Source organism: Eptatretus burgeri, chromosome 12, assembly GCF_056783735.1.
Source record: "Eptatretus burgeri isolate ZD-2024b chromosome 12, Ebu_testis_v1, whole genome shotgun sequence".
NCBI lineage: Eukaryota > Metazoa > Chordata > Myxini > Myxiniformes > Myxinidae > Eptatretus > Eptatretus burgeri.
Window position 1 is genome coordinate 7,595,767 of NC_140972.1, and position 26,706 is coordinate 7,622,472.

The 26,706-nt window shown below is 41.3% G+C and overlaps 2 protein-coding genes and 1 long non-coding RNA gene across 17 annotated transcripts in view; 2 read left to right on the forward strand and 1 right to left on the reverse strand.

The window, feature by feature from the left end:
• Positions 1-26,706, reverse strand: part of KATNAL2 (katanin catalytic subunit A1 like 2) — a 130,693-nt gene that overhangs the window by 78,160 nt on the left and 25,827 nt on the right. For 8 of the 9 annotated variants that reach the window (XM_085849383.1, XM_085849377.1, XM_085849378.1 and 5 more), the window contains one exon: positions 11,525-11,691. In XM_085849383.1, coding sequence (XP_085705509.1) covers positions 11,525-11,691 — 167 coding nt within the window. Of the gene's footprint in view, positions 1-11,524; positions 11,692-26,706 lie in introns of those variants that run through there. The other variant, XM_085849384.1, reaches the window with a different exon arrangement.
• Positions 1-26,706, forward strand: part of LOC147015035 (E3 SUMO-protein ligase PIAS2-like) — a 297,048-nt gene that overhangs the window by 25,566 nt on the left and 244,776 nt on the right. The window lies entirely within an intron of this gene.
• On the forward strand, positions 11,686-17,381 carry LOC147015036 (uncharacterized). The gene is made up of 4 exons (XR_015050203.1): positions 11,686-16,394; positions 16,516-16,704; positions 16,886-16,962; positions 17,050-17,381. It is a non-coding gene; the product is annotated as an uncharacterized LOC147015036 (long non-coding RNA).

The window sequence follows — 26,706 nt, forward strand, 5'->3', positions numbered from 1 at the left end:
CTGCTGGCGTCCGTTAAAGGTCCCACGGTGTCCGTCGCAAAGAGTAGTCGAGCCGGCACCCTGAACAAATTACTAATTCCTGCCCTGACCAGCAGAGGGCATTACATCAGCGACAGTCATGCCCTCAGCCAATGATGCTACCCCACAGCCTTGTGCTGCATATGAACGAAGAAGAACATCTGGATAGTTTTGGCGTGTGTGGTAATTAGGGTACCCTGTGAGTACAGGGTACCCTATTGTTTTTCTTCTGTTTATTATTACGCATTATTATTATTATTATTTTTCCGCCGGCATTTTGCACCCTTTTTCGCTTTAAAAATCATTTTCTCTGGAACACAAAGTCCGATCGACAGGAAATTTTCACCATAGTATGTATCTTTTTTGATAGCACAATCACATTATAATTATGACGTCATTGGTCACGTGGTACGGTCGCCATCTTGAAAAAAACGATAAACTTTGGACCTCTGTATCTCGGAAACCGTGCAATGGAAAAATTTTTCGTTGAATACATTTTACTAAACTCACTATGGGGAATACGTGTGATTTTTCGTGACGTCATAGGTGAAGCGATATACCGGTGAAAATTCGTCAAGTAGAACGCCATATAGGAAAAATCTGAAAAATTTTGAGCGTCATCTACGACAAAATTCATCGTTAAAAATGTTATTTTTGACGTCATCGATGACGTAATTCGGCCGCCATCTTGTTTTTTAGTGTTTTTTTTTTTTTTTAAATCTTCTTCTCCAGAACGGCTGTGCAGATTGAGGCGAAACTTTACAGGCACATTCCACCTGACGTCCTCTTTCAAGTTTGTTAATTTGTTGTTGATACGTCACATGGTTTGGCGGCCATCTTGAAAAAACCCTAAAACCTTCAAACATCTTCTCCAGAAGCGCTGGTCCAATGAAGGCGAGATTTCAGAACTACATTCGTGACATGTATGCGATGCAAGTTTGTTAATTTTGAAGTGATAGGTCACATGGTTTGGCCGCCATGTTGGATTTAAGAAAAATATTAAATAATGTTTTCTCTGGAATTTCATAAGCCATCGAAGCGAAAATTTGCAATTGCCTTCCTCCCTCAACTCTGCATACATGGTAAAAAAATTTTACCTCAGAAGTCACATGGTTTGGCAGCCATCTTGGATAGAAAAATAGACCTTATCCGATTTACACGAAACTTCACACACTTGTTCGGGTCGACGATGGAAAGCAGAATTTAAATTTATGATATCATAGGTCACAAGGTTCGGCAGCCATCTTGGATTGAAAATGAATAAATTTTAAAAATCTTCTTCTCCAGAAGGGCAAGACAGATTAAGACGAAACTTCACACATATATTCCCCATGAGGTCCTTTCTCAAGTTTGTTAATTTGTTCTTGATCGGTCACATGGTTTGGCGGCCATCTTGAAAAAACCCTAAAACCTTCAAACATCTTCTTCTCCAGAAGCACTGGTCCGAGGAAGGGGAGATTTCAGAACTATATTCAGGACAGGTAGGCGATATAAGTTTGTTAATTTCGAATTGATAAGTCACACGGTTTGGCCGCCATGTTGGATTTAATAAAAATATTAAATAATGTTTTCTCTGGAACCGCTTAACCTAACAAATCGAAAGTTTGCAATTATAATCTACCATCGTGTGTGCACGCGTGGTAAAAATTATGACGTCACACGTCACATGGTTTGGCGGCCATCTTGGATAGAAAAACGCACCTTTACCGATTTACACGAAACTTCACAAACGTGTTCCAATACCAAGTTGGATGCAGAATATAAATTTGTGATGTCATAGGTCACATGGTTCGTCAGCCATCTTGGATTGAAAAATAATATCTTTAAACGTCTTTTTCTCTGAAACCACTAAACAGATCCAGGCGAAACTCCACCACTATGACCGCCTCTCCATGACGAATAAAAAGTTCTCACCCCCTTTTGAGGTACGACGCAACGTTTCGCAGCCATAGTGGATTGAAGGAAAAATATTAATTAATGTTTACTCTGGAACTACTGCATCAATAAAGGTGAAACATCACCTTTCTGGTGGAACGTTCATGCGGAATGAGGGTTTGAAATTTCAACAGATCGGGCCCAGGGTTTGGCAGCCATGTTGGTTTTAAGAAAAATATTAAATAATGTTTTCTCTGGAACTGCTTAACCTAGCGAAGCAAAAATTTGCACTTATCGTCTACGTTCGTGTTTGCACATGTCGTGAAAATTATGACGTCATAAGTCACATGGTTTGGCCGCCATCTTGGATTGAAGGATAAATATTAATTAATGTTTACTCTGGAACCACTGCTTCTATATATACGAAACTTCAAATTTGTATTTTAGCCGACATGCGAAACAAACGTTTAAAATTTCAACCTGATCGGTCATGCGGTTTGGCAGCCAGAATTATTTAATTATTTGAATCTGTTCGCCAGTAATAAGGAAATTGAACTCTTTGTGCTGCCCGGTTCGTAACTCGTCTGTTCCGCGCCGTCTCGAAGCAGGCCTCTGTTTGTATCACCATTAAATAATGTTTTCTCTGGCACCGCTTATCCGATAAATGCGAAACTTTGCGACTATGATTTAAATCTCACGTTGTATCAGTTGTGTCAAAGGCGGACGGACTGGGTACCCGGTCATCACTGCCAGCAGTTATAAAGTGGCAGTTCTAGTTTGGATTGAAATACGATTATGTTAAAGGTCTGCAGAGTTTTGAGTTTCTGGCAAAAGTATACTGCCTTATGAGTAGAAAACATTGATGTTCAGCAATTTATATTGTGGTTTTTCGTTGATATTTTCAGTAACTTTGTATTTTGGGGTAACTTTGACACTTTGATACAATGACAGTTACCCCAGGGGGTTGTGGCTACCGTTTGGTTGAATTATTGTTTCATTTCAAATTTGCTGTCGGTGACTCAGTTGCTCGACCATGCATACCATCCATCCATCCATTAGGACCATATTGGGAACAATCCTGGACGGGTCGCCACTCCGACACAGTATACCAGCATGCTGGCACTCATTTTGCCGACCTCGGAAGGATGACAGGCAGAGTCAACCCCACCTGGTGTTAATTCAACAGCTGAGCGGGATTTGAACTCAGGACCCTAGGATCCCAAGCCCACTACCTTAACCATTAAGCCAACACCAGGCATATGCATACCTGTATTATGAAAAAAGGTACAAAGTACCAGTACGAATCTTGATAAGAAAAGCATGGATCTTGCTGTGACCGATGTGATGAATGAAATTCCTTCTGTGTAAAAGCAGCTGAAGTGCTTGCTTGGCATTAGTCGTACAACACCGATGAACCATGTGATGAACAAAAACTGCGGAAAAGTTGGCTTTTCCACTTCTCACCCATGAAGAGGAAAAGCGCTTGGTTCGTGGAGTTATTAAATTATCTGAATGGGGTTTGGCGAGATAGACACGACGCACTCTTAAATGTGGAAGAGTTTCTGGACGTCTCCGGAAAACTGGGTCGGTGTTTCTGTCAGTAAAAAGCTGGTTATGATTGGATATACAGTATGGATTTGAGAAAAGGTGGTCTGTGACTTTTACTTTTTGCATACGAAGTCAAGACTGGAAGAGCTCGAACGTAGAACGGATCAGGAAGTAACAGAGGAAAGGGAACAGTATAAGGAGACAGGCGAGGGCAGGAGGGTGTGGGCGGAGAGGAACATACTAATAGTGGGATTGAGGGAGGGACGAAATAGAGACTTGGACAAATAAGGACTGTGGGAAAGAATGAGGGGTAGGGGAGGATGCACGGGGTGGACAAAATGAATACGGAAGGAAACATGGCAATTTCAAAAGACGTGGGCTTTTGGAAGGGGTGTTGGTCAGGGCAGGAAAGATCATGGTTTTGGATGGGGATGATCTGAGATGGTTGTGAACAGCTGTCTTGAAGACCTGGAGGAAAGAATGAGATTGAAGAGGATGTGGAAGTTGGTTCCACAAGCGGGGAAAAAGACGAACGAATGAGTGGAGCTAAACGGTGATTCTCGATTTTGGGAGTTTCACCAGAAGAGGGTTGCCTGATGGATACATGTGCTTTGCAGGAACCTGGAGTTGGAGGGGGGGGTCATGAAAAGAACAGAGGGTGTAAGACCAGAAAAGAGGTGGTAGACAGTCTGCAATCTGAAAGTGATTGACTCGGCTTCATCGCGGGAGATTCCAGTGATCTTGAAGGCCTCGATGTCCATGGCGGACATTCCATTCATTTTGAAGGCCTTGGCTTCCATGGTGTCAAGCTGAACAAGGAGTGAAGCAGGGGAGCTGGCCCAGAGAGGAGAGCAGCACTCCATTAAGCTGTGGTTGAAGGCCTTGTAGGTCAATGGACAAGAGTTCTATTGTGCCAAGGAAGGACTTTGCATGACAGAGGATTCCCAGTCGTTGACTAGCTTTCAAGGCCAATTTTGAAATGTGGCTTGCCCAAGAAAGATCATGGCTGAGAATGAGACCCACGAGTTTGAATCACTAAGCCTTCTCAAGAGGATTGTTCAGAAAGTATATGGGGGGGGGGAGGGGGAAGGGGGTCGCCAGACCGTCCTTTCGGATAGAAGAATTGAGAGGTGAGATTTGTCAGAATTGAAAGACACATTCCGAGTGTTTGACCAGTTTGTGATTTTTTTTTTTCAATGTCTGAAGAGAAGGAAGAGACTTCAGCTTGCCTGTCTGAAGGGTGAGGGATGTCACGGCAGAGGATGAGGTCATCTGCAGAGAATTAAAGGGAATTCTCCAGAGTAGTCAGATCGATGATGAAGATCAGGAATATGACTGGGCCAAGAACACTGCTTTGAGGCACTCCAGCCTTGAAAAGATTCCGTTGAGAGACGCACGTTGGTTATGAGAGTAGAGGAAGTCGGTAATCCAAGAGTGATGTTAACTTTGGATGGCATAGGCAGAGAGCTTGAAGAGCTATGCGAGGTGCCAGGCTGTATGAAATGCTGAATCTCATGTCTTACATTGAGGGCTTCTATCCATTGTTTGGAGAGTGGAAGCAGCATGTCCCGGGTAGAGTCACCTGGTCGGAATCCGAACTGATGGACAGAGATCAGGCTGTCAGAGAAAAATAAAGATTTGATGTCAACTGCAATGATTGATTCCATAACATTGCTGTTGATTTGTAGAAAGCTGACAAGTCTGTAGTTGAGGGGATTGCTTATTGCACCTTGTTTGAATAATGCGGTGATCTTGGCTGACTTACAATCACATGGAAGATGACCGAGGGCAGGGGTCAGCAACCACAATAATAAGAACAACCATTTTTCAAATTTGGTTAAAAAAAGTAATATTTCAAGAGCCGCAAACATGTATAAATGTGATAAGATGCTTCCGCAACAACTATTTCAACACACACACACACACACACACACACACACACACACACACACACACACACACACACACACACACACACACACACACACACACACACACACACACACACACACACATATATACACAGACACACACACACACCCACACACACACGCACACACACGCACACACACACATACACATACACATACACATACACATACACATACACACACATACACACACATACACATACACATACACATACACATACACATACACATACACATACACATACACATACACATACACATACACATACACATACACATACACATACACATACACATACACATACACATACACATACACATACACATACACATACACATATACACACACACACACTTGTAATGCAATACGCATGCGCTCTTGTTCTTGGTGTCCTGGCTGCTTTCTGTTTTTTTTTTTTTAATTACAGTTAATATTGGGAGCCACACGAAAGCCCTTTTTAAAAGACCCTCAGGTTGCTGATCTATGACCGAGGGTAAATGATAGGGTGAAAAGAGCAAAAAGAGGATGTGCAAGAGCAGCAGAGCAGGTCATTGGGACACGTGAGTTAGTTTGAGTTTTCTGTGGAAGCATTCCCAAGCTGAGTTAATATCAAGGGCAGTAGATATGGGAGACCAGTCCTGAAATGAGATAGCTGCTTGCAGTCCTTCTTCATCTGCCCGTGTGAACTGCCAGAATTGATGGTGCTGAGGTGTCTCTCTGAGAATAGCCAGATAGATGTTGACTCTCACAGGGCATATGATCAGATGAATCAATTGGTGCAGAGGAAGAGCAGGAGACACTTGCCGGGAAGGTAGTCCTTGCGAAGTCCAGAAGGGAGGATTTGCCATTGGGAGAAATCCTGGTTGGCAAGTTCACAGATTGAGTCTGTCCCATGGAGTCACAGAAGTGCTTTGCTGAAGTACCATGGCTGGTGAGAGAGGTACGAACACCCAGCCAATTTGCGTGCTGACAATTGAAATCAACCACAAAAGTGCTTTGCTGAAGTACCATGGCTGGTGAGAGAGGTACGAACACCCAGCCAATTTGCGTGCTGACAATTGAAATCAACCACATATGAGGAAGAGAGAGTGGGAATGAGTGGTTAATATAGAGTAGGGATGAGTCCATAGAAACATGGGGTGGGACCAGAGGGGATGTCGCAACCGAAGGTACTCTTGGGGGTTGGGAGGTGTAAAATCAGCACACAGACGGAGATAAATGCAGTTCTTGATGGAAAGTGCAACTCCACCGTCAGGGTGGGGTTCAGGTCAATTAAAGTTGAGGAGACAACACCCGGGGAGATCCACTAAGGTCCTGTGGAAAGAAGGATTATATTAAACATGATGTCTGGTTTATCAGCAGCAGCCTGGATTGAGAGATAGGTGAGGTTGGAGCGGAGTCCTCGGATGTTCGAGGTCCTCATGGTTAGGGACGGGGAAGAAGGACTGATGGCAGGGTTCAAGCTAGGGGGGGGAGGAGAGCTGGGCTGGTGCCTTGCAATGAGAGGGGGGAGCTTGGAGGGTGTGACGCAGGACGAGGCGGAAGCCGAGAGGGGCCGGGACGAGGTGGAAGCCGAGAGTGGCCGGGACGAGGGGGGAAGCCGACAGTGGCCGGGACGAGGGGGGAAGCCGACAGTGGCCGGGACGAGGGGGGAAGCCGACAGTGGCCGGGACGAGGGGGGAAGCCGACAGTGGCCGGGACGAGGGGGGAAGCCGACAGTGGCCGGGACGAGGGGGAAGCCGACAGTGGCCGGGACGAGGGGGAAGCCGACAGTGGCCGGGACGAGGGGGAAGCCGACAGTGGCCGGGACGAGGGGGGAAGCCGACAGTGGCCGGGACGAGGGGGGAAGCCGACAGTGGCCGGGACGAGGTGGGAAGCCGACAGTGGCCGGGACGAGGGGGAAGCCGACAGTGGCCGGGACGAGGGGGGAAGCCGACAGTGGCCGGGACGAGGGGGAAGCCGACAGTGGCCGGGACGAGGGGGGAAGCCGACAGTGGCCGGGACGAGGGGGAAGCCGAGAGTGGCCGGGACGAGGGGGAAGCCGAGAGTGGCCGGGACGAGGGGGGAAGCCGAGAGTGGCCGGGACGAGGGGGAAGCCGAGAGTGGCCGGGACGAGGGGGGAAGCCGAGAGTGGCCGGGACGAGGGGGAAGCCGAGAGTGGCCGGGACGAGGGGGGAAGCCGAGAGTGGCCGGGACGAGGGGGAGCCGAGAGTGGCCGGGACGAGGGGGAAGCCGAGAGTGGCCGGGACGAGGGGGGAAGCCGAGAGAGGCCGGGACGAGGGGGAAGCCGAGAGAGGCCGGGACGAGGGGGAAGCCGAGAGTGGCCGGGACGAGGGGGAAGCCGAGAGTGGCCGGGACGAGGGGGAAGCCGAGAGTGGCCGGGACGAGGGGGAAGCCGAGAGTGGCCGGGACGAGGGGGAAGCCGAGAGTGGCCGGGACGAGGGGGGAAGCCGAGAGTGGCCGGGACGAGGGGGAAGCCGAGAGAGGCCGGGACGAGGGGGGAAGCCGAGAGTGGCCGGGGCGAGGGGCGAAGCCGACAGTGGCCGGGACGAGGGGGGAAGCCGAGAGAGGCCGGGACGAGGGGGGAAGCCGAGAGTGGCCGGGACGAGGGGCGAAGCCGAGAGTGGCCGGGACGAGGGGCGAAGCCGAGAGTGGCCGGGACGAGGGGCGAAGCCGAGAGTGGCCGGGACGAGGGGCGAAGCCGAGAGTGGCCGGGACGAGGGGCGAAGCCGAGAGTGGCCGGGACGAGGGGCGAAGCCGAGAGTGGCCGGGACGAGGGGCGAAGCCGAGAGTGGCCGGGACGAGGGGCGAAGCCGAGAGTGGCCGGGACGAGGGGCGAAGCCGAGAGTGGCCGGGACGAGGGGCGAAGCCGAGAGTGGCCGGGACGAGGGGCGAAGCCGAGAGTGGCCGGGACGAGGGGCGAAGCCGAGAGGGGCCGGGAAGGGGGGGGACGGGGGGGGAATCACAAAAAGGTCTGGTTGAACACAGAAAATTTGACGAAAACACAAACAGCAACACGGTCACGAAAATATAACGAAGACAATGCAATAAACGTGTTACAGATGACTTTTTCATTAAGTTTGAATATGTCACCAAACAAGTTGGTCTATAAAAATAGGACCACTGGGCCTGTAGCTTATCTGGGCCCTGGCCTAATGTTGTAACCCAAATTTGGTGGCATTCTGACTGGTGGTTCAGGAGAGGAAGGTTTTTGAAGGATTTAAGCGATTTTTTTTTTTTTTTCCCAAAAATTTACTAAGCCTGCCAATTTGACACACTTCCATTTACATGATCGGCATGACCGCAATATAACATCACGACCCTGTCCTAATGTTGCAACCCAAATTTGGTAGCATTCTGACCAGAAGAATATTTAGGTCAGAAGAAGATTTTGGAAGGAATTTGTGCGACCGCCATTTTTTGTAAGGCCATGTGGTTGCGGTCGGTTGAGTCGGTCAGTTGAGGAAACCTGGTCGGTCGAGGAAAGGTCATGGTTGATGGTGAAGCTCAATTGATGAGGCTTCTGTTGGATGATCAATGAAATAGGTCGGTTTGCTTGACGATACTTCCGGAGCAATAGGGTGAGGCTGTCAGATTTTCGAGAATTGAAGTACATGTTCAGCTTATCATACCAGTCTAATCTCTGGTCTGATAAATAGAACATGTTCAAACGGAGGTACCGATTCCACCTGGGCCCGTTGCCAAGCAGGGTCAAGGCCAGACAGTTTGAAAACCAATTTTGACATTCTGCTTTATCATGGACAGAGTGCAGTAATGCCTTATGAGGTGAGGGACGGGATGGAGTGGGAGCATACACCAAAGACAAACTTGACAATGTGCCACCATGACTTGGAGGAAGGAGACTGGTTGAAGAGTTTGACCTGTAGATTTGCAAGATTGTGTTTTCTGGCTTGCCTCAGGATGGACACACTTGTTGCGAGCCTTGCAGACTGAATGAAAGTCACCCTCAGTGGGGTTAGCTTTCCATGCCGAGAAAGCAAGTTGCTTCACTGCAACCGCCTCCCCACATCACATGACGTACTCGGGTCGAGACTCTTGAGGATGGATGCGAAAGTCGCAGACCGATGAGATGAACCAGGTGCATGAGAAGACGTAGTAGTAATTGTTAAATGCTCTGTCTTGTTCTTTTGGCAATGTGAGATAAACAAAATATGGTGTGTCCTGAGAAAGTACTAATCAAAGCGGCACACTCAAGCAAGTATTACCCCAACCAAAGTGAATTTTGGCACAATAAGCTGTGACTCGCATGGTGAAATTACATTGGGAATTTTGGACAAGCAGTCCCTTTTCAAACTGTTCATGGCCACCATGTTTTTTGGAGCTGTGGTATACTTTGGATAAACCCCAGTCTCACGAAATGGTCAGTAAATCAATAGAATGGAAGGATCAGGCTTTTAAAAAGAAGACGCATGTTTGCAGTTTTTCCTTCTACTCATGGCAAATACTAGAGAGACATGGGGAAAGATGACGGGCGCAATTTAAAAGACAATGGTTTCGTCAGATGCAGAAGAACAACTCGTAGCAATAAACAGGCGTAGTGTTAGAGCAGGTCAAGCATGGAAAGAGGATCAGGCATTTGGCCCATCAGCAATTCTTGTAAGTTCGGCAAGAATTTGTGAAAGCTCATTACTGATGCAAAATGTGGCTGTTCTTCCAGATCCTTCTGTTCCTATATTTCCCACTCGTTACTTTTTACACCCTTCTTTCGTCTTACTCTTCCACTCCTCCTTTTCTCCCTTTCTTACCTGTCACCCCCCCCCCATTCCCTCTTTTCACCAAGCCCCCCCCATTTCCCTTTTATTCCCTCTGTCCTCTTTCCCCTTCAACCCCAGTTTGATTTATCTTAACTCTTCCCATCATCCCAATAATGTCTTCCCTTTTCTCTTCCAGCCCCTGATCTCTTTTGCTCTTTTCCTTCTCTCTTCTTTCCTGCTCTTATTCTCCTCTCCTCCAGCTCTTCTCACCGGCAAAGATGGATCTTCTCTCTGCTAAACTTGATACATCTTTTGCAACAGGTCCTGAAAGCATCATTGTCCGCATCCTCAAAAATTGTGATTTGGTTCTGACTTCATTTTCTTTGCTCGTCTTTAGGTCTTTCTCAGAGGCTTCATTGTGGAAGGTGTCTCTTGTCACTCCTATTCATAAGGGAGCCTCAACCGATTGTCTAAATGATAGCCTCATGCCTATCATCAGCAAGGTAATGGAGTAGATGGATGCTGCAGCCTTTACATCTTGCATTTTCTGCAACTCTTTAATCACAGACCACCAGTATGGTTTTTATCAGTGTACTCGGGTCTTGATTCTCGACTCGGTCCAGACTCGGATAGCCATGTTTCTCCTGCTAACTCGGCAATGGATGGATGCCCTGCCCTCAAGCAGGTGGTCAACCCAGATTCTCAGGACATTACTGGCTGCCAATGGCATGCAGTGTCTTTTAAAAGCCTGTTTGTAATAGTGCTACGTACAAACTGACAAAGGCAGAATGGCCAACGAGACCCTCTTAAACAGCATCATCCCACTGCCATGGCTTTGAGTGAGTTTTGGAGGACATTTTCCATTACATGTGATGTTTCAACTGAAACCATTCAATAGGCTGTTGTTATAACGACAGAAAAGGAGATAGTATTGTTTTGATTACCGATATCAAAACGCCGTCCATGTTTTAAGAACTAGTAATACCCACTCCCTCTGATAGCGAAATGCAGTGTCAGTGAATCACATGCACTGTGCCATGTCTGTTGACATTTTCCCACCCCACCCAACCCTGGTTTCTTGCATCTCCATTTTCCAAGAGATTCCAATCGGTATGCAATATGATGGGGTGACTACCAGTGGGGCTGATTCTATCGATGAATGGACAGACTTTTTGTTTTTTTTAAATTGTATTCCTTATTGTCCTCCATGTCTCCATCCTTTGCCTGCATGTTTGTAGCCCTTGGCCACATGTTATTCTCTGCTCTGCACTTTGTACATTGGCGCCTCTTCCTCTGTCATTTAGCTCTTATTTTAGCCTTCGCCTCTGCATTTAAATTTGAGCAATACAATGCAAAGATCATATTGTCATTACTACTTAGCTTTCATCGCAGTCATGTCAGTTCATTTAAAAAAAAATGAATGTGTTTAAACGTACAGCAGACACTTAGCTTCTTGGTGATCTTTGGGTACTTCTGAAACTTCACAAAGTAATATGATTCGTACTCCAAAAGGATGGTGTCCAATTCAATGTTATCACAGACAGCATATTCACACAAATTCGTGTTGCATTCTTCTTGTAAAACAGCAGCGGTGTTCATCAACCTAAAACACACAGAGAGGCACTCAAACATCAGAAATATGGGAGACTGCAATCAATGGAAACATTCAAGAAATACCAGACTACATAATGCCATAGTAAATCTCCTTCATGTTGTCAGTTTTGCTACACACATTTGATTTGCTTCTCACTAAATATTACTAAGACACAAGACATAGGACCATTGTCAGAGAGCAGTTTCAGAGTATCATGCTCCATCCATCCATCCATTGGAACCATACTCTGTACAGAGCGTTGGTGCTGCCGAAGCAGTCCTCTTGGCTATTGGATACAATCCTGGACGGGTCGCCACTCCAACACAGTATACCAGCACGCTGGCACTCATTTTGCCGCCCTCAGAAGGATGACAGGCAGTCGACCCCACCTGGTATTAATTCAATAGATAAGGGGGATTTGAACCTAGGATCCTCGGATACCAAGCCCACAATCCTAACCATTAAGCCAACACCAGGCGTGTATCATGCTCAAGAAGAAGCAAATGTTTTAAACAAGAGATTCATAAAATAAAATCCAAGACGGATCAGAAAAATAGTCTTAAATGATGATGTTGAGTGATAAATTGAAACTTATTTTTATTTTTAATGGATCATTAAAAAAGGTGTTTTTATTTATTCCAACTTGGCAATGTTTATTTGTGATGGGCTTGTGGCATCGAACTTGTGAGACGCTCTCTGTGAGGGTCATCCGTTTCTCAGATGTTATAGGATGATGAAGGAAACCTTCCTTGCAATCCATTGTTTTTAGTCTTTTTCATTTCTTATGACAAACCATCAATTTGATACCCAACTGTGAAATGTACCAGTCTTCTCAATTGGGTTGGGTAGTTGTGTGTCTTATTTCATTGTGTACGTAAAACAAATTGATTTAATTTTTTTTTATCACATTTTAGCCAAAACTTAGAGAGACAAACCTTTTTTTTTGTACACATTGTTGAGGCTCGTAACAGCTAACACACAACACACAGCAAGGGGAGCATGAGGCAAGAGGGGTGGTAGAGGGAAGGACAAAACAGTGTGAAACAGACATTAGGAGATCTGTGGTAGGGAGAGGAATGGGGTGGGGTACACAGGGTATACAAGATGGACATTACAGGGACTTTCAGGAAGGAAAGCAGGGAATTTGAAGGAGGTGGGTTTGGGGTGGAATAACGGGGGTAGAAAAGATCGAGATTTTGTATGGGGGAACTTGGAACATTCCTGGTGCTTCAAAAGGCAATGGTGGCAGTTGTCCATTTTTACTGCATCAGGTGTTGGAATGAAACAATGATGGAACTTTTACAAAGCTTGAACTGGCAAGTCTGGTACCTTTTTGGTATCTCTCATGTAACGATGATGAAAAATAGCTTCTATGAATTCTGATTATTTTTTTTTTTTTGAAATATCATTTGATTAACTCAAAGCTTGTAAATGAGCTGTCGCATGTACGGAATCACAAGTGATCTTAGACACAAACTGCACATGCTGGGAATTAATTTGGAACTGTGGATATCCAGCTTCAGTGTAAATTTGGACAGCACATCACCGAGGTGTGCGTGTGTGTGTGGTCAGGAAACCATTCAATTGCTTACAGGTTGAGGTGCTTACTTTAGGTAAGGGAACTGTTTTGAAGTTTCCAATTTAAATGAAGTTGAATATGGAATGTTGTGAAATTAACATCATTTACAGCAATCCTTTAAATTGTATTGTATGTTAGGAATAGCCGAGTGCGTGCTTGCGTACGTGCATGCGTGCGTGCGATAGAATTGTGAGGAACAGAAAATTATTTATCCACCTCTCTCTAAGATTAATTATACCCTACGTCCTTAACTTCCCTCAAGGGGATTTCCATGAACCAAATTGTCATTGCAGAATGATGGCAGGAATCGGACATGCACACTTGACTTTGGAATAAATAATTTAATTGGACACGAGACACACAGAACAGAATACCAGACGAAAGAGAAAGACACGACATTCAGTTATTATGACATAAAACTGAACACAGCATCGAGAGTTAAACTGTTTAACCACCGCTTTAGCCCACCCACGAATAGTCATGCACCGTGAACTGGGCAAGATGATTAGGAGGCTGTCAGTTCAATCCACAGTTACCCTCGCCGAAGGAGAGGGTATTGCGTCTGGATCCATTTGTTTGTCTGTCTGTCTGTTTGTTTGTTTGTCCGCACACAACTTTCATGTTTTTCTCCGCAGCCGATTGGCGGATTGAGAGGAAATTTTCACCAGAGGTGCAACTACTCAAATGTAATGGTTTAATGATAATTATGATGTCACAGGTTATCTGGTGTGGCAGCGATGTTGGAAAAACGGGAAAACTTTGGACCTCTATCTCTGAAACCGCACCAAGGAAAAAAATTGAAACTTGGCACATGGCAAGTACTCATGGGGAACGAGTGATTTTTTTTTTTTTTTTTTTAATATGGCATCATCGGTGCCTTTGTTATGACGTCACACTTACATACATAGAACGCTACGTCTGATCAGTATGAAAAATTTTGAGGGTCATCGAGGGATAAAATGGTCCACAATTTTTTTTGATGATCTCATCGGTCACATGGTTCGGCAACCATGTCGTTAAAAAAAAAACCCTTTGAAAAATCCTCTTCTCTGAAGTGGCTGAACAGATCGAGGTGAAACTTTACACGTATGACTGCTTGTCAATGGGGAACAAAAGGTTCATACATATGATGTCATAGGTCACATGATTTGGCAGCCATATTGGATTAAAGAAAAATATTAAACAATGTTTACTCTGTAACCATTTAATCAACTGACATGAAACTTCACAATTATGATCTAGTAGTGATGGGGAATATTTGTTTTAAATTTCAACCTGATCGGACACATGGCCTGTCAGCCATAATTATTTAAATTTTTAAGGTTTTTATTTTATTTTTTTGAATGAGGTTCACTTGGCTGTGCATGGGTTTGAGAGTAGAGGAGCAGCTGAAATGTGACTCCTATCCAGGTTCCTCCAGATGACTTCATCTTTGTTTTTTGTCTGTTTTGGGTTCCTTCTGGTGACTAATGCAGTACCTATTTTATTTGGCATTCCATTTGATTTGAATGTAATTAATTTTAATCCCATTCTAAATTAAATTGAAAAATAATGAAAAACGTCATGGGTCAGGGTCAGATGTCCAATCAAAGCGGGGTCCCATCAAAGCGGGATGTTTTGGTACACACTCATCACTGCCAGCAGAAATAAAGTGGCAGTTATAATTATACCTCATTAATTATGTAACACACCAGTGCACAAACACCACACAAAATACACTACACAAAACAAGTTCTAGTGAGGGTCTGCAATTTCTGATTGCTATTTCTAGTTGCGTTTGAGGTGGTGATGTTCACAATAGAGCGTCTTAGGGTCTTGAGAGAGGTAGAGAGAGAGGTATAGAGGTAGAGAGAGACAGGGATGTAGAGACAGAGATAGAGAGAGAGAGGACGGACGGAGATGTATCTCGAGAGAGATTGCGAAGTCGCAGCACCCATGCCCTTTTGGAGTCGCTTCATTTATCTGCCATTAAGGCATCAGTGCCCAACATGTGCCAGCCAATGATGTGCCATGCCCATGCTTAGTGATAGTCTTGGGCCAATTAATGGTAATGAGGCTGCCAAATGAGGCTGAGAGAATGTTGCGTCGCCTTGTTGCCACTCAATGGTTGACCATGCTGGAGGGCCATACCTCACCGAATGTGAATGTTAGACGGCAGCAACTACTTCTGATTCTACCTCAACCACCCTCCCTGCAGTATGTGGGAGGGGGGAATGCACGCGGTGCATGCCGTGAGCCTCGAGCTGGCCACACTGATGTGGGAATGCCCGGAGCATACCCCCCTCACCCGGCTTCCATGAGACCTTACTTGAGGAACACAGGATAAGACAAACAAACTGTTTAGCCTAAAATGACTCGGCCTGTCCATCCACTTGGGCAACACCAGACAACTTCACCTGAACACATATTCTTAACACAGTGTTCAAAATGTCAGAAGAACGACGTGAAACACATGGTGCTAAGGCCTTGTAACTATTGAACCCTATTAGTAGAGGATAAATGGGGTTTCTGAGGCACCCATTCAAATGAATGGGGGAAAAGGGAAAAACTCTGACTCAAGCCCCAAAAGCCCAAAATAGGACACTGATTTCCTCCCCCTCCCAGACAAGCAAATGTAAAATTGAGACTTACTGAAAGCAATTTTTCCCTTTCATATTTTCATTCCACTCAAAGAGCAAACCAATGAATATTTGTCCATGTTCTACATTGGGGAATAACTTAATTTTCCTATTACATTCATCACCATCGAGTATATTCACAAAGATTACTTTGGAACTTGGTTCTTGGTTTAAATGTCTTTGTTGAGCAGAAATGAAATGATAAACTTCTCTTAATGCTCTTTAAAATTAAACTCAAACATGAATACATTATGCACATTCTGTAAGCTGAGTGCAGCTGAAAACAGGAAGCTTGGGAAAAATTTCCAGAATTACTGAGCTGTTGAAAAACAGGAAAGAGAACAATGAGACAACTCCAGGCAAAGATCCAACTGACTTCCTCCAACATGGTTTATAAGCCAGGCATTTATCTTCTGTTTAGCGGTTTTTCACTTTTCTCATCTTGACCCAATGGTATATGACTGAGACATGAATTATCTTTCATCTGACGAAGAAGATAACCCATCACAATATTGGTAAGTTTGTGTGTGTGTATTGTAAAGTCTGGCTTCCTCTTGGAATGATGGTGAAGCAATTGATTATTATTAATTAAATCATGATACGACTAATAATTTTTCATTTTTTTTTTTCTAACAGGTTGTCCCCAATAAGAACATCGTTGATAGCTGATGTTGAAAATGAATTATTTGAATTACATGATGAGTGGATAAAAATGAATGACTTTCTTGAAGACATTTATTCGTTTCGGAAAGAAATGAATGATATTTTTCTTGGATGGCAAGAAATTCTCTCACGTCCTTTGATCTTGAATGACCCGAGTCCAAGGTGAGAAAATTATCACTCTGTCTCCGTGTGTGTGTGTGTGTGTGTGTGTGTGTGTGTGTGCATGTGTGTGTGTGTGAGTGTTTGTGTGTGTGTGTGTGTGTGTGTGTGTGTGTGTGTGTGTGTGTGTGTGTGTGTGTGTGTGTGTGTGTGTGTTTGACTCTATTATTATTTTTTTTTTCAGTTTAAACACCTGTCTGGATGAACCAAACACACAACTTAATCTTCTGGATGAATCTGACATGACACTATCTTCTGGAGGTAAATGTTACATTTATTATTTTATTAATATCATAATATAATCATCTTTATATACCCTAATTGTTCTTCACTCTTTGTTTTGAACAGAATATGTTGATCAAGTTTCAAAATCACAACACATCTGAAGCAGACTGCTGGGAAAGATTGTCCATTCTCGCAACTGAATATTTACCCAAAGAAAAATGTTTAATATTTTCAATCCTAATTAATTATATTTGCTTTGCTTTCAATTATTTAATCGTTAATTATAAAAAAGAATAAAGGAAGTGCAAAGGAGGGGGGGTAGGTGCGCTCCCCCCAACGACCCACCACTCCCCTCATCCCTCTCCCCTCCCCGTGTGTGTGTGTGGGGAAGGATGGGGGGGTGGGATGAGGGGGGTGGTGGGTCAAAGGTGGAGGTGCACAGGGGGTGGGGCTTGTGTGTGTGAGTGGGGCTTGTGTGGGTGGGTGGAGCTTGTGTGGGGTGGAGCTTGTGTGTATGGGGTTTGTGTGAGTGGGTGGAGCTTGTGTGGGTGGGTGGGGCTTGTGTGTATGGGGCTTGTGTGGGTGGGGCTTGTGTGGGTCAGGCTTGTGTGGGTGGGTGGCGCTTGTGCGTCTTGCAGCTTGTGTGTATGGGCTTTGTGTGGATGCGGTTTGTGTGGGTGGAGCAATTTTTTTAAATTAAATAAACATGTGTGGGGAACTAATTAACTAATCACTAATTATGTGGATATGATGGATGTGGATGTGGCTTATGTGGGTGGAGCTTGTGTGGATGGGGATTGTGTGGATGTGGCTTTTGTGGGTGGGGATTGTGTGGATGTGGCTTTTGTGGGTGGGGATTGTGTGGATGTGGCTTTTGTGGGTGGGGTTTGCTTGTGTGGACGTGGCTTTTGTGGGTGAGGTTTGCTTGGGTGGGGCTTGTGTGGGCGTAGTCTAAAAGGGGCGGAGTTAAAAAAGGGTGGAGTCATTTTTTTTTTTTGATTTATCTTTGTCTTTTGTAATTCCTGTGAATAAAATGAAACTAAAATCTCTTCCCCTTCTAAATCGTATACCTTACAAGTCCAAGGAACTGTATCTATTACTTCAACGATTTTAAAAAGTTCATTTGTCCATCGCTTAGTATAACCTTTTTCAAAATGAGATTTCCACCTGTATATTCTTACGATATCACCAACTTTGAACTTAGGCTTTCTGACATTAATCTCTTTTTCATATTCTAATTTTGTAAATGTTTCTGATGGTTTAGTATTCGTTGAGGTGTGAATCGTATCATTATACTTATCTACAATGTTCTGAATTAAAGATAACCATTGTTGAGAACCGAGTTGAGTGAATTTTTTTATGTAGTCTCTCTTTTAAAGTGCGATTGAATCGCTCAATAACAACCGCTTTTCCTTCATTAAAGGTGCTGTATAATATAGTTATTTTAAAGAAAATTTATAAATATTTTGTTGGAGAACTCTGTACCCTCATTAGTCCACAATTTTTTAGGTTTTCTCTTACTTCTATTAAATATCTGTTGAAAGGCTAACATAAGAGTATTACCTGTTTTGTTTTTTAAAGGGACAAACCACGCATATCTACTCAAATCAATAACGGTGAAAGCAAACTTGGACCCCTTATCATTATTGAGTTAAACCAAATCAGCGGACCAGATATAATCAACTTCCTTGGAATAAACCTTCCTTCTATGAAACTTTGTGATTATTGGTTCATGTAATTCATCAGCTAATTGCTCTTCAATCTTAATGACATCATTAGAGCCTATAAGTTTTTTTTGAATTTCCAAGCCCAAGTTTCAATTTAGCACTGATCATCTTCTTCACGATGAACCTATCAACTTTTTCTTTCAAGGTTGGATTTTGCATCGGAGACAAATTATACAACATTTCTCTATCGGCTTCATGTTTTTCTTCCAACGTTGTGTTATTTCCATAATCAATATCATGCCTCATGCACACTTCATCAACCCTATTGATAGGTTTTCTCCACGGTTTAGGATTGTCAGCCTCATCTAATCTTTTATTCAAGTTTGTTCCTGAACCACAGAAAGAATACCCTGGTAGATGTCATTCCCCAGGTATTCCAGCAGTTGTAAATTTACTTCCTGATAAAAACTTTTCTATATCTCACACACCAAACATGTACCTTTTTTGTATAACCCTGTTATTTTTACTTTTAAAATATGAGATATTTTTAGTATTAGTTTTCTTGTTACATTTGAGACAATAACTCATTTATTTATGAGAAAAATTCCTACAGAGTGTGAAAACCTTTTTAGTTTCCAACATGCACATTTGAATCTTGATTTTTAAAACGTAAAGAATCCTCAGAAATGTCTTCACTCCCTCCTCCATTTATTTAAGAAAAAAATGTAAAACTTTAATTAAAGACAATCACACCAACATAATCAATAATATAATCTTTTCCTTCTTTCTCTTCTTTATCTCCACTTTCTTGTTTATATCTTCTCCCTGAAACCGATGTTAATAGTCTTGACGCAAATATTTCTAATGGACTTGCCAATTCTTTGTTTTCCACCTCGTTGCGTTGAGATTGATTTATTTTCTGTAATACCTTCAATCTTTTTTAAAATCTCACTGGTTTCCATATTTTTATATTTATTTATTCTCTCTCTTCTCCCTCTCTTCATTCTCCCTCTCCTTCTCTCTCTTCTCCCTTGCCTCCTTCACTATCTTCTCCCTTGCCTCCTTCACTCTCTTCTCCCTTGCCTCTTTCTCTTCTCCCTCGCCTCTTTCTCTCTCTTCTCCCTCTCCTCCTTCTCTCTTGTCTCATTTTCTTCAACTCCTTCCTTATCCCTTACTATCGTTGAATCACTTTCACCCCATAGAATATCATACATATATTCATAAGGATTTCTTATTATTCCTGGGAGATTCTACGGTAACGGAATTACAATCAGAGGAAAATCCAGCCATATTTTAGGCCAATATTCCAAACTGATTGCCTTGATTTTATGGATATCTCACTAATTCTCTGCCCTTATACCCGAGCTACCATATTAGCCATTCAAGTAGGGAGCAGCCTTTTGCTCTGAAGAAATGAGGCAAAACACTTTGGTAACAGAATTACCTCAGAAATTTGACACAAAAAAAATCATGATTATCACTAAGAATACAAGTTATCGGTTTTGATTTTTTTTATATCTCTGTGTATCACAAAAGAGTTGTATTATATCTTCAATGTTGTAATCATTTAGTTTGTTATGAAGTATAAATAAACCAATTCTAACTTCTTTTTGAAGACCAGCATTAAAACCTTATGAGAGTCGTTGATACTCAGGTTGAAAACTTGACTTTATGAAAATTATTAATTGATCATAATCCAAAAAGTTGAGAGCAAGGAGCATCTTTAAAAGTAAGCAGTTTTTTCCACACCCGCTTGAACCAACTTCCACACCCGCTTGAACCAACTATGAGACATCTTAATGAATTTGGAAGATTTTTAGGGCTGTTAAATTTTATCTTATTTTCCCAAATGGGTTAAAAAAATCATTGATTTATATATTTGGAAAACAGGTTATTTAATTTATTATTGGCTTTTTTAGAAACTATATTTTATCCGAAGTTAGGGTTTAATTTCAAGATAATCCATTATTTTATTTATACAATATCTTGTGTTGATATTTCCTTGAAAATGACAATCGTGAATAATATCTTACAACAATCCTTTAAACATTTCTCTAATACGTTAAGTTTCTTCTATTGTAAGGAAAGGTGTGTTATCACCCACATACTTTACATTCATTTCTCTAATCATTCTTGAAAAGTAATTCATTTTTGGTGTAAATCTAAGAATTATATTCCTTTTTATATTTTTTATTATCATTAATTAGAAGATAATCACAGAATATACATTGTTTATAGGCTTTTCACTGTGTTTAATCCCACTCTATCACATGCAGGACAATTCTCAAATTTGTCATATGGAGAATCAGTAAATTCAAGGGGCTCAAGATCTAGTATACTATTCATATTTATAAAGTAAAACTTTGCTGAAACTAAAATTCATCTTCGGTATCATCTTCGATACTTTCATTGGTGCTTTCACAATCATCTATAAAACTACTTTCATAACTATCGTTTGAACACAAACTCTCTATCATAACTCTCTTCTGTTCCAACAGAGATACTATCATCACTCTCATAATCTTCAAAATCTTCAGTTGAATAATGACTGATATTTAATTATTAGAAAAAACATTACCATCTATATCTATATACTTTTTTCATTAACAGATTCAACTACTACATTTTTTTTTATATAAAAGGTAATTTTAAAATGATCCTCAACTCCTATTGAACGAAATGTCATTTCACTTGATATATTAACATCCTTTATTTCATCAGGATTTACATTTTTAGGGTTGTTGAAAAAAATAGAAATTTCTCCTTGCATATTACAGATGGTCTTCTCTTTTCGTTCTAAAGCTTCATCCATAAATTTTTTTTTGTTTTTTGATACTTTTTCTTGTTTCATTGCTTTTTCTAGTTTTGAATATATTGCCAGAAGGAGAGGAGAAACTTTTGTTAGAGCTACTTTAATTGATGTCCTTCCAGATATACTAAAAGCCCTTCCACTGAAGGAAATTGAAGAACTCTATAATTCACCATAATTGTTTTTATCCAATAGTTGTTATATTTATCTTTGTTCAGTTTTACATCCTTGACATATTTCTCAGTATCTTTTACAAATGAAGAGATTGAATGAAACTTGTCTTTTGTGTCTTGATACATTGTATTTATTAAGTGAAAAAAGTTGGAGAATAAAATGGTTTTAAGCACAGATTCACCTATAAATTAAATGAAATGTTCATCAAGAAAATTTTATTTTAAGCAAAGTTTTGTTATATAAATATGGTGAATACAACGTACTGCGATGTTTGTAATCATGAATATAAATGTTATAAAAAACACCTTCAAACCAACAAACACAAATTCAATCATTTCAGACAAATATCTCCACTTGACCAAGAAACAAAACATTGTGATAGATGTGATAATGATATTCCTAATTTTTTTTTAATAAACACCTTCAATCACGCAAACACAAGAACAATGAAGAAAGGGAAGGTGCCACTAAATTCTCCATTGAAAACACTGATGGGGCATTTAAAGGACATATAAAAATAAGATTGTTTCACTTTCAAGACCCTGGACCATCTTCAATCATTGAAGCTGTTGATATGGTTAAACAAAGTATTGAAATGATAATTAAAACACACATTAAGTGAAATGAAAACTTTTAAATTTTATATGGGATTAAAATTGAATATGGTAAGAGGTGATGAAAGTACTCCCTATTTGAGGACAAACTCTCACTTTATCTCATCATTTCAACATTTTGTAACATGTGATGTTTACGATGAACTCAAAATACAAGAACAAGATGTTGATAACACTGTAGTAGGTAGTGGATTTGCTATTACAAAAATAGTCTTTTTAGATATACACATCTTAAAATCAGATCCTATTCAAGCTTCTTCTTATATTGATTTACCAAAAGAGATAAAACTTAAGAAAGCGGTTGTTAATATTCAAAACAAAGATAATAAATGTTTTCTATACTCTTAGTGGAGCAGCAAAGCAAACCTGTTGTGCATTTTGTGATACAAGCACCAAATTTGGCACAAATGTACATTAATATGTTGTGAACATTTTCAGATATTGGGCCACTTGAAATTCTCTCTTTATGTCCGCCACTTGAATCTACATTTGCTATTATCTCTGGACGTAATGCAGCTATTGACTTGATTCTGGTATCTAAATGTATGTTTTTGGGGGCAAGGAATCCAATGGTACCATTTTCAATTTAATATTATCTATCACAGTCTGTTATATAATTTTATTTGGAAATTATCTCGGCAAATATTGGATTCAACACAATACTTTGAAAAGAATGTCTTAGTTCTGTAAATGTCTTAGGTATAATACCAACATGCTACATGGTCTAGTATTTGAGGCTGGGTGTAATGGTATCTGAGGCTAGGTTTATACCGGTACTGAAGATACGTGTACATAAACAGTGTCATGTTAACAAGTTCAGCATTGCCACAAGTACATGTATGTTGTTGACTCATCGTCATGTGCAGTCCCCTTCATACACACAGAGGGCTGTGCACTGAAGGGCAGCCTTTTTGCACTTGCAGCGCCTCACACACCCTTTCTTGCACTTGCAAGAAACCAGCTCAATGCAGCTGTGAGCTGCCTCAGTTAGCCTGGTCCAGTAAGGTGTGTACTGTCCTTCTCCAGTCCTTGACCAACCCCAGTTGGTTGATGGAGGGAGCTCTGGTGCTGGCAGCAGTATCTGACCCCACACATGTCCACCTTGATACACTGCCCTCTTGACATCTTCCTCCAGAGCTGCCTTCGTTGGAGGGATGAGCTGCACATTGTTCTTCCTTGCGAAGAATTTCCTCCTGGCCTTGTCAATGTCTGCATTTGCTGGTTCGATCATACAACAGGATCACGAACCTCTCGATGATGCGCATTGCATCGTCTGGTATGTCACGAGGTGCAGAGGACAGCAGCAGCAGCGCCTCAGTGAGTTCTGGCAGTACCGTCCAGACTGCTCACGCAGTCTTTTTGCCATGTCTATGAAAACGAGACACAGTGTCGCATCCAGTTAGAGCGTGGAACATTGGCAGTGCACGAGCCTTCTCTCGTCCCAATCCAGCTGCTATTTCGTGTGCTGCTAGGTATTGGAAACTCTGGCCTGTTCCGAATGCCAGCCACAGTTTGTCTTCTGGTTGCAACTCCTGTGCCAGGGACACTGCCAGCACCACAACATCGGTGTCTACAGTCCGGATGAGTATTGCATGGTGTCCATGCTGGACTGCGTGAGATGCATGCAGCAACATCCGACTGTCAGCTTCTTCATGGTTAGCCAGCACACATGTGTATCAGGTAAGCTTGTGCTGAGTACATCATACCTGAACAACTCAGTGAGGCAGAACACAGCAGTGCACACCAGGGTGACCCCTTCAGTGCATAAACCAATTAACCTGTCCACTGCAGGGCATATAGAAATGAAGTTATTTTCTGCATATAATAATAATATAAGTTCAGTTCTATATAACAATTTCTGTTATCACCACTACCACTACTACAAGCTTTGTCTGGAATTTTGTGGACTAACAGACAAACAGACATACAGACAAGCTGGGATCAAAACATTACCTCCTTCCACCATTGAGTGTCGAGGTAAACATCATGGAAATTATATCATGCCCTAGATTTAATTCATGCTTACCTGTGTATTTGCTTCACTGGTTCACAAGGTCTTTTGCATACATGTAATTCAGACTCTTGTCTTCATTGCTGACCACACAATGTTGTCTAGCTGAGCCCAGATTGTATGTAATTAACTCATTTATGTGGCGTCACAAGGTGATTTAAACACAGCCACACACAAAGAACACAGTTTATGTGGGTCAACACACATGCAGCCTCTCTACTCTTTTATTTGGGTCAGGGCTGTGATTCAAGACATGTAGTGGAGTCATGTTTGTAAATATTGTTAAAGACATGCTACAGTGCATTGTTAAGGAAACAAGACAGATGGAAGCCTATACAAGAAATTTCTTTACTCTAGAAACACAAAAGATGGCTTAAAGGGTCTAGGAAAAGGGGATTATGCATGTTTGGTATTTATTGACAATATGAATGTAATGTTACATAAAATATGCATATGAAAAACACAAATGAATGGGTCACTTTGTTTCCTAATGGGATATGAATTTATATTTTAGACTGCCAGTATATATGAGCTTGTCTGAGTTGTTACTAGTGATTTAGTATAGTTTTTTTTTATTTATATTTACAGAACTAAGACATTCTTTTCAAAGTATTGTGTTGAATCCAATATTTGCCAAGATAATTTCCAAATAAAATTATATAACAGACTGTGATAGATAATATTAAGTTGAAAATGGTACCATTGGATTCCTTGCCCCCAAAAACATACACTTAGATACCAGAATCAAGTCAATAGCTGCATTACGTCCAGAGATAATTGCAAATGTAGATTTCAAGTGGCGGCCATTTTGAAATCCAATATGGCGGACATAAAGAGAGAATTTCAAGTGGCCCAATATCTGAAAATGTTCACAACATATTAATGTACATTTGTGCCAAATTTGGTGCTTGTATCACAAAATGCACTATTCTTTTGAATATTTGGGCTAAGCTGCCCCACTATCTGTTCTTGCTCACTTAGGGAATCCTGAAAGGGTTGAACATTATAAGAAATATGAGAATACATTAAATGTTAAAGATTTAAAGTTTCCAATGTCATCTTAATTACAAGCCTCCAAACTTTATTCCTGTCTTTCTTCACAACAACATTTCTCAAATCAAGAAGAGATTGATCTCTTATCACAAAAGGGAATATATCCGTATGACGATATGGATTCATTTGAGAAGTTTAAATAAACACAACTTCCTTCAAGGGAAAGTTTCTATGGCAAGTTGAATAAAACTCGTATTTCCGATAGAGATTATACACAAGCTAAAAAGGTTTGGCAGAAGTTTAATATAAAGAATCTTGGAGAATATCATGATTTGTATCTTAAAACTGATGTATTGTTATTGGCTGATGTGTTTGAAACTTTTAGAACAGTCTGTCATAATAAAAATTCTTATGGATTAGACCCCGTTCACTAGTACACAGCCCCGGGTTTGGCTTGGAGTGCTATGTTAAAAATGACAAAACAAAATTTGGAATTAATCAGTGATATAGATATGCTTTTAATGATAGAGAAAGCTAAAAGAGGAGGAATATCTCACGTATGTTCCAAGAGATATGCTAAAGCAAATAACAAATATCTTCCTGATTATAATAAGAATGAGGACAACTCTTACCTGATGTATTATGATGCTAACAATTTGTATGGGTGGGCCATGTCTCAATCTTTACCTCATGGAAAACTTAAATGGGTTAAAGAAAAACATTATGAAAAAGTTTTACAAGACATTGTTGTCTCCTCTCAAAAAGAATTGGATGAAGCTGACTTTGGATATTATTTTGAGTTTGATTTAAAATATCCAGAAGAACTTCATCACAAACATAAAGACCTACCTTATGCTCCTGATAAAGAAAGTCCAAGAAAAGAATGGTTTAGTGATTACCAACAGTCATTTAATATAAAAGGTAAATCTCCAGAAAAACTACTGTACTTACTACATTAAATGATAAAGAAAGTTATGTTTTGCATCAAAGGAACTTGAGACTATTTATCTGCTGGGTTGAGAGTGAGGAAAATTCATCGAATTTTGAAATTTAAACAGTCATTGGTTAAAGAAGTATATTGATTTTAATACAAAAAGGAGAACAGAAGGAAAAACAGATTTTGAGAAGGACTTTTTAAAATTAATGAATAATGCTGCATTTGGAAAGACTGGAAAATGTTAGGAATTGACAAAACACAAAACTTGCTACATCTTGGAAACAGGCTTCAAAGTTAATAAATAGACCAAGTTTTGAACGAGCGGAGGTGTTTTTAGAGAACTTTTATGCTATGCATTTGAAAAAAGAGTATTGATATGGATAAACCTATTTATATAGGAACATCAATTCTTGACTTGTCAAAGTTGTTAATGTATGACTATTACTATAATAATTTAAAATCAAAGTATAAGGATAATGTGTCATTGTTATATATGGATACAAATAGTTTTATATTATAAATTAAGACAAGTGATGTCTATGAGGATATGATTGATAATATTGATATATATGATG